General features: G+C 43.4%; 2 protein-coding genes across 4 annotated transcripts; both read left to right on the forward strand.

Annotated features, from left to right (window-relative positions):
- Positions 1-295: 295 nt before the first annotated feature.
- olig4 (oligodendrocyte transcription factor 4) lies at positions 296-1572 on the forward strand. The gene has a single exon (XM_037242131.1). It carries the CDS (start codon positions 371-373, stop codon positions 1259-1261), a length of 891 nt encoding a protein of 296 aa, XP_037098026.1. The 5' UTR covers positions 296-370; the 3' UTR covers positions 1262-1572.
- Positions 1573-4448: 2876 nt separating this feature from the next.
- On the forward strand, positions 4449-8151 carry bsdc1 (BSD domain containing 1). Of its 3 annotated transcripts, none has more exons than XM_037241833.1 (11): positions 4449-4529; positions 5059-5113; positions 5188-5304; positions 5426-5593; positions 5711-5765; positions 5842-5957; positions 6047-6115; positions 6288-6372; positions 6442-6912; positions 7059-7162; positions 7241-8151. In XM_037241833.1, exons 1-11 carry the CDS (start codon positions 4519-4521, stop codon positions 7268-7270), a joined length of 1281 nt encoding a protein of 426 aa, XP_037097728.1. In that variant the 5' UTR covers positions 4449-4518; the 3' UTR covers positions 7271-8151. The 3 variants fall into 3 exon arrangements, with proteins under 3 accessions (XP_037097728.1, XP_037097730.1, XP_037097729.1); XM_037241835.1 differs by having other exon boundaries at positions 6442-6864; XM_037241834.1 differs by having other exon boundaries at positions 4519-4529; positions 6442-6897; positions 7241-8148.
- Positions 8152-8842: the final 691 nt, after the last annotated feature.

Here is an 8842-nt window from a genome sequence, read left to right on the forward strand (position 1 = left end):
TGTTCCATGTATGTAGAGCACTGTGTGATAAGTTCAATAAAAATGCAATTTCATAATCACAACAGTCTTATCTGGAATTAAGTTTTAACTCTCTTAGTTAACTAACTCTTTATGCTACTTAACACTGGGTTAACGTGTTGTGGTTCATTGGGGATGTTGGGGGAGATGCTTGCTTGCTTGCTTGAAGAGGGGATAAATGTGTGTGTGTGTAGGAAGGTGCAATGGGGACCGCAGGACAACACGTTCGTGTGTGTGTGTGCGCGCCAGTCGAGGCTGAACATGTGGCCCTTCTGCAATTGGCTGTAGCTCTAAGTGTCTCATTATGCGCCTTATTGTTCCTTTGTTATGGTGGCTGTATAAATAGACCCCAATGGGCCCAGAGAATGACAGTTTAGACAGACTGGTCATCAGACTCAAAAAGCAAAGCGAGACTACTAGGAACACGCACACATTGAGAAAAACTGCAAAACATCTGAAATTTTTTTTTCCTTTTGGTGCCAGTCTTGCTTCAACCAAGATGGATTCTGACGCTGGTTCCACCTACAGCCGCTCCTCATCCCCTGACCTGGTTGTGGATGACTCAGCTGGGAGCTTCTTCTCAAACAAGATGTTTCAGACCTACTGCCACGAAAACCGCTCCGACAGAGAGGCCGACCAGAGCGGCGGCGGTAAAGCCCAAACCAGATCGCAGCTCAGCAAGGATGAGGTGCAAGACCTGAGACTGAAAGTAAACAGTCGGGAGAGGAAGCGGATGCACGATTTGAATCAGGCCATGGACGGCTTGAGAGAGGTCATGCCCTACGCTCACGGCCCGTCGGTCCGCAAGCTTTCAAAAATCTCCACCTTGCTCCTTGCCCGAAACTACATCCTCATGCTGTCCAGCTCATTGGAGGAGATGAAGAAGCTGGTGGGGGACGTCTACGGAGCCAACCAGAGTCGCGCCGGCCACCCGTCCATCAACCCTGCTGCATCTGCACCTGCCCATCTCCCCCTGCATCCTCTGGCCCAGACTCTCCACTCTCTGGTGGGCAGCGCCCAGCACCATTCATCCACCCCGGGCACAACAGCAGTTCCATCTCCACACTCGCCTCCGTCGAGCAGCTTCCTTAGCTTCCACGCTCCGGTCCAGAGTCTTCTGAAGGACCCGCTCCACCTGACCAGCTCCTACAGGCATTTCCCCGGGATGCCCTGCCCATGCTCACTGTGCCAAACTTTGCCCACACCGACCTCTTCGTTGCACAGCTTGGCAATGAACAAGTAACTGTGCAAGTGACAGCTGGCGTTTCCATCAAGATGAAGGAGCAAACGACATGAAGATCAACAAAGTGCGGACTTGATGACCGCACCGGCGCTGCAATTTGTACATAATGTAGATACATTTTCCGCCATGCAAACTGCTGCTATTTTTTACGACCGGTCTCTTCTGTATTGCTTTAAGAGAAATATTCAAAATGCACAAGGGATTTTATCAAGAGTAGCAAATATTGTAATTTATCTGATGAAGAAACATTGTCAAAACGTCTTTTTGTAGAGGGTTTTTATTTTCCTAAATTAAATTTCTTATGATCATAACCTTTTGTGTGCTGACATTATTATATTTCCATTCATGGGTTTTTAAAAGACCTTTTAAAGAGGTATACCATCTACCAAGTATTTTACAAGTTATGTTTTTCAGTTGAGTTATAAGGACAAGGACAAAAGCAGTGCAAGAAAAGTAGATTTAGGGTATCATTAGTTGCTAACCAGCTTTGGAGGCACCCATCGACCTCTCAAAGAGCAAAAGAGGGACAGAAGGCCGACACAAAGCGACAACACACAAGCTGAATGTGGTGTTTTTGGAGCTGGGGGACCATCCATCTTTACCTCAACAGGGTGTAGGAGATGAAAGGACAACACAGGCGCCAGGAAGCCGCGTCACTTTTGTCCTGCACAGGCGAGGGACGTAGCTATGTCCTTAAGATCTGGGACGACTATTTGTCACTGTCTCATCATGACTTGCTCATCTGCACACAAAGGGCAACTATGTGGCCAGTCTATTTGAAGTCTTTTTTTAATAACATAATTAAGTTACTCTTGGTGTGAAATGTATTTGCACATAGACTTGATCAAAAGATGAATGGGCTAAAGTGCAAACACACTGATTACCATGAAGATGATTTCGGCAAACAACACCACAATGACTTGCCTTCACTTAGCAACAAATCAAGCGTGTAAAATACATGCTTATCCTCCCACGGCTGACAGATGATCTGCAGATCAGGGGAGAAATGAAGAGATGTAACTCATTCTCAACCACCTTCCTCTTTGGGCCTCCTGCCTCTCCCGAGAGCCCTGAATGGGCTGGAACAATAGCCATGCGTGGGACACAAAGGCCGGGGGTGTCCGAGCTCTCGTGCCTGAGACACCCCCCCCCTCCCTCCATTCAATCTACATTTCATCATGGTAACAAGCGCTGTCAGGCCAAAAAGCCTGACACCCTCACTCAGCACAAAGGCGGTTAGCTCTAATATATGAGGCTATTGACAGTGTAAGGAGCCCCTGTCAGTGCTGGGGAATTGTCAGCTGTGGGATGTCTCAGTGGGGGGAGGCAGCTGCCAGGCAAAGCAAGCACTGAAGCTTCTGGCGTGCATGGGGACCGGCCGCCGTGGCTGCATCACCTGGTGCCTGTCCCCTGACACAGAGCAGAGGTCCTCCCTCCTGCAAGGCCCCTCCTTTTATCAGGGCACAGGTGGGAATGGGAAGCAGAACACATTGCGGAGATTAGTGGAAAGCGGCCTCCCTTTGGCCAAGGTAGATAATTAGAGACATTGACTTGTGCAAAGCTGGTGTTTCCTGATGGGCACCAGATGGTGTTAACCCACGGTGTGGCATCGGCAGTCTGGTGTGAACGTGTCTGTCTGGGGGTGGGTGGGTGGGAGTGCGCTGCGTAATGGATACCCTTCTTACATCATACAATATGGACAGGTCCTCTGTGGACCATTATGGGCTGTCATCAAGGCAATGTTAAGCAGCCTCAGCAGCTTTTGGTTGCAATGATGGATGAGGAGCAATGTTGCAGAAAAAGAATTCAACTTTCAAAATCGATCTCAAATTGTCATCTGCACTGTAGCACTGGCTTCATTTTTTGTATTTGTATGAGTATTTCATTCATTTAACTGCATCTTCTCAATATGTTATTGAGTTGCTAACTATCTCATTTAGTATACTAATATTTTTGCACTACAGTATAGTATTTGTATGTTAAACTGGTATTTTCTAATGTAAATGGAGTATAGTTCACTGTAAATTGTGTAACTTGGTAGAACTAATTAATTACTTGATATTGTTAACAGATGGATATGGATTCAGATTGCGATCAATAGAGAAGCAGTTGTCTGTCTTGGCTCATTCAATGTGCATTGACAGAGTTAATTGGCAGACTGAAAAACCCAATTAAGGCAAAAGAGACACTGGACAGAGGATACATATTGCAGGACATATGCACACATGGTGTAGCGTCTGGATGAAGGCTATCGTCAATTAAGTGACAACACACTTACAGAGCTTTGTTGTCTGTTTTTTTTTTTTTTCATTTGAGTTTAGTAAAGCCAACAGACGACCCCCCAGCCCCCAAACACGGAATACATACTAATGAGTAGAAAGCACAGCTGCTGAGGGGTCAGGACACACATGCGACGCACAAACGCACGCACACACAGCCTGTCTAGAAGTCGTTCATCACGGCAGGGGTTGAACAACTGATAATTTTGGGGAGTTCATATTGTATAACATCATATTATGTGTTCAATGTTGCCCACTCAGCATCCATTGGAGCCTGGTCATCCAGAAAGGATGATTCCTCCATCTGTGGTCCCTTCTCCAGTGTTCTTTTTCCCCCCTAATGGGGTTTTGGATTTTTCCTTGCTTGGTTTGGAGGGGATCATTAATATTTGTCAAATGTGGCCTGGTGTAGCCAATATGACATATGATTACATTTTTGCATATAATATTTTGCAGCTCAATGGTACCATGAGGCTTTAAAAAATAGTCAATTGTAAGATTAAAATATGTTGCTGTGCATTGACAGACATTTGGCATAATTTCATGGTAAATGCCTGTGCCATTTTATTCCAGTTCTGGATAGATCCAGCAACATTTTTGGAGTTATGTAAACAATTGATAGATATTTACACCTTATAATATTGTATGGCAAATGATTGTCTGGTAACCTGTCCAGGACTTAACCATCTCTGCCTCAGGTATGCAGCTGAATTATAAAAACAACTAAAACGCGTAGTCTTTTAGAATTGGTCTTCTTAGACCTCCGTAGATAGTATAACGTGACGACAACAAAATAAACACGAGATCTAAAGTAAAAACTAAAGGTGACCAAAGTATATTATTAGAGTGATATGTTTTTACGTATATGTCAATATATGATGATGAAGAGGCAGGTATAAACCGTTTTCGTCACGTGTATCGCTTTGACGTAACTGGGGTTAGAGTTCAGAATCCTGGTGATGATGTCATCTCTAAAAGATGGCTGAAGGGTGAGTGTGAAGTCGCGCATATTAGTTTTACTTTTAAAAGTTGCTTTTGTTGTCCGTAAATGAATTTGCAACTCTTCACCTTGCGTTGTTATAATCTTTTTTAAAACTACAGCGCACGAACTGCAATTTCTTTTCTTTTTTCTTAATGCTCAGGATCGTTAGAGGAAGTGCGTTTGTTTACAAAACATAGCATGGCTACCGTTAGCTTAGCTTGAATGTAATTGCTCTCGACGACGTTATCGCCACTTATCGAACGACGAAACCGAATAGTGCATTATATCCACGCTTGACGCGTATATTTAACTTGTCAAAATGATTTACTAAGCATCGCTAGAGAACAGCGAAGCTTTTATTTTGCCAGACCGTTAGCCTCCAACTGTCACTACCGTTAGCCAATTCGTGGCAAATTGGAGCAGAGCCATTGAACGTTATACGCAATCTACGATGACTTTGCAGCAGGAAAGTGATTCCACGTGCATGCAGATTTTTCAAGTTGTGTATCTAGCTAATATGAATCTTACGATGACAGAGAAAGCTGGTGGGGAGGCTGGCTTCATCAAAGCTTCCAGGCCGTCAAAGACAAGGTAGTCATTTATTTCCACATCATATTTTGGCCTGAGTGTTTGCTCCAATTGTAATATCATTATTTTCATTGCAGTCATCAGAGGCCTTAGAGTTTATTAAGCGAGACTTGACAGAGTTCTCCACGGTAGTGCAGCATGACACAGCCTGTTCCATTGTGGCCACAGCCGCTGCGGTCAAAAATAAGCTAGCGGTAAGTTGTTGCTGTCTATTTTGTCATTGCATTTCTGCCTCTTATATAACAAACAGTGTTATGTTTTGTCATATATTTGAATGGGCTAAACATTTATGGCGCATTGGCCCATTCTCTCTAGGTTGAAGGCTCATCAGAGACCACAGAGAAGGTCAAGAAGAGTCTTTCTAGTTTCTTGGGAGTCATAACAGACACACTCGCACCACCCCCTGATAAAACCATCGACTGTGATGTTATCACGTTGGTGGCAACACCGGCTGGAACAACAGAAGTCTACGACAGCTCAAAGGTGGACTTTTTACTTTTATGGCAGTTTATCGAAATGTTACAGTGCAACATTGTTTTAAGACTTTTCTGTCAATATGCAAAACTAACATTTGTACAAACTAAACGAATGACTCTACAGGCACGTCTCTACAGTCTGCAGGCTGATCCTGCCACATACTGCAATGAGCCTGATGGTAAGACATTCACTCCGTGGCACCACGTTATCTGAAGAACTTTTAATTATTATATAATTGTATTGTTTTTTTTCAGGCCCCCCAGAGCAATTCGACAACTGGCTATCCAACTTCAGTATGGAGGATAAGAAAAGCGAGATCTCTGAGCTGTTAGTTAGCAGTCCCTCAATACGAGCGCTTTACACAAAAATGGTACGTGTACTTCAGTCATGCTACCGTGAGTTGCTTTTAACAAAAACAATCAGAAAATGTTCATTTTTTTGGGGATGTCTCAATCAAAGGTTCCGGCAGCAGTTGCCCATTCGGAATTCTGGCAAAGGTACTTCTACAAAGTATTCCAGCTGGACCAGGTAAGTGCATCCTTCAGTACATGGTGCATATATTCTTGAAATGAAGCGCAACCCCAGCATGCAACTCGTTTCATAGGCTTTGACGCCCCCTGCTGCCTCGTTTGAATATGAGCAATGTGAATGATAACTTCTCGAAAACATTTATGATTTCTGTACTGTTCTGCATTGTTAGGAGGAGGCACGGCGCCTGGTGCTGAAGCAGAGGGCAGAACAGACTTCCCAAACAGAGACCCTTGGCTGGGAGGAAGAGGAGGAGGGTATGCAAGCAACTTACTGACTCCCATTTGTCACTTACACTACCTCAATGGGCTTTCTGTTTCTGTTAGACGACTTTCTTGGTACAGTGTCCTCATCACAGCTCAACTTTACACCCCCATTGGACATGAGCTCAACGCAAGCGCCTACCCCTTCGATGACCCCCGCAGCAACCACGCAGCTTAGTAGTACAACGCTGTCTCCCGCTGACGAACGCGACGCCACCCTCTCAGTTAGCAGCGACAGCGTCAGTCTGCCAACGCAGCTGGAGGTGGTCAACACCGAGTTGGCAAACAAGCTGACCGAGGTCACTGTGGACGATAGTGTAGACAAGATGCAAAAAGTGCAGAAGCCGGAGCAGACACAAACGGAAACTGGAACCCAGCAAGAGGTCACTGCGGATGTAGCGACATCACGCATGACAGCAAAAGTAGAGGCTGGAAAGGAAGAAGGACCACATGACCTTAGAGTGTTTGAGCTGAACTCTGACAGTGGCAAGTCTTCGCCGTCTAACAATGGCAAAAAGGGTACATTCATCCGAGGTTACTTTTTCTTTTTTATTTGATTGTAGTCAGACATTTACTGCTCAGCATCAACAATGATGCATGTCCAACTAAATCTGTTTGAAATGATATTGCAGCCAAGTTGACAGAAAATTGAAGGCTGTAAATTCGCTTACGTCCACCAGGTTCTAGTACCGACGTGAGTGAGGACTGGGAGAAAGACTTTGATCTGGACATGACAGAAGAAGAAGTTCAAATGGCGCTCTCTAAAATTGAAGCGTCTGGAGAGGTTTGTGTTGGATATCATTTTTAGTCGCTTATGAATCGGTGGCATACTGATGAATGTTTTTTTCTTCCTTCAAACTAGCTGGAAGAAGACTGGGAGAACTGGGAATGAGAGCCTCTGCAGCATCAACCATGTCCCTGCCATCCAAGCTAGTTCTCTGCAGATGAACCATGCGTTGTTGAACCTTTGTCCACACTGTCACCTTGTCATAATTGTCAGTTGGAGATTTTCCAGACGGGGTTTGGACCAGTTTTGGTAAACCTGTTGTAAAGGAAGACAAGATTTAGGTCGGCCTCTAAGCCAGACAACGTGACGTGACGGGCCCTGACTATTTCTTGGAGCTACCCTGGAATTCAGAGCAAATGACACCAGTAAATAGATGGAGTTTGTAATCAAGAAGATGTGTTCCCACAACGATGGAGGAACTTTTTTTTCTTCATGTACGTTTTGCTGGCTTAACTGTAGGTTAAAATGGCATAAGTGCTGCTTGTTACCATTGGGAGATAATAAATACTACAGCAGTCATTTTTGATTATTATTATTAAAGAGCAATTATTAAGCCTACCCTTGCCTGCCTTTTTTTTTTTGTTTTTGCTTTTTATGCCAATATCTACAGTCCCTAGCGGAAGTATTAACACCCTTAGATTTCCATTTTTACATTACAAGCTCCAAATGATTTATTTGAAGTTTTAATTAAAACCTGCCAAGTTTGACAGTCACTCACAAACCAATATTTTTTGTTTTTGTTTTCCTCGATTCATGGCTATCTCTCAGTCATTTCACAAAAAGTACTGCTGTCTGCAATTTAATACGATGCAAATCATTGTATTCGCCTGGAGTGATCTGATTGCGCAATGTCTTGCATGTCTGTTATTGACTGTCTGTGAGACTCTCACAAAAGTTCTTAAAACCTGTTACATCAATTTTCCATTGAGTTGCTTTCAGTATGAATTCTCAATTGTTCGTGCTATTAAAGGTATTATGAGATATTACTAAGTTTCATTTTTCTCGCACCATGAAATTATATCGATGCTGTTGCACTTTTATTTTTATTGCAATTAACAGGAGGTTCATTTGCATATCATTTTTATTTGACATCATGAGTACCCTGAAATCATAATGATTCAAGAACAAATGAATGTAAAATATGACAGCTGCCACAGAAATGAGCCGGTCTGTATAAAACTGGTTGTGAGATCCCAAATGAAACACACGGAGTCAGTGTTGTTCCAGTTTGTTCCGTTCTTTTCAGACTCTGCCACTCCTTTCTTTTCTTGTGGCAGCCGTCACACAGACGTGGATTAACCACATTTCCATTGTTGACCATCTGCGCCTTTATTTATGCAAATTGTTTTCACACCCAATCCCTCTTCATTTCACTAAAGTGGGATGAATTCAAACGACCATCATCCAGATTTTCTATGCAGCTTTTCTAATTGCAGTATTGTAGTTAATATGGGTCATTGCATAAAGGACTCAATCTCTGCTTTTCCCCATTTTTATTTAGATTAGTGGAGCGTGATTGTTGGCTGGATTATTGAATCATAAGTGGGTTGATCACTTAGTATAAATGCAGCAGTTTTTTTTTTTGTCACATCACCATTAACACTGATTGGATGTTTCAACAGAATCTTAATTTGTGATCTCCTGCATGTAAACATTGCCGCATCTCATCACAATTAA

The sequence above is a fragment of the Syngnathus acus genome, chromosome 22 (assembly GCF_901709675.1).
Source record: "Syngnathus acus chromosome 22, fSynAcu1.2, whole genome shotgun sequence".
In the NCBI taxonomy this organism is placed as follows: Eukaryota; Metazoa; Chordata; class Actinopteri; order Syngnathiformes; family Syngnathidae; genus Syngnathus; species Syngnathus acus.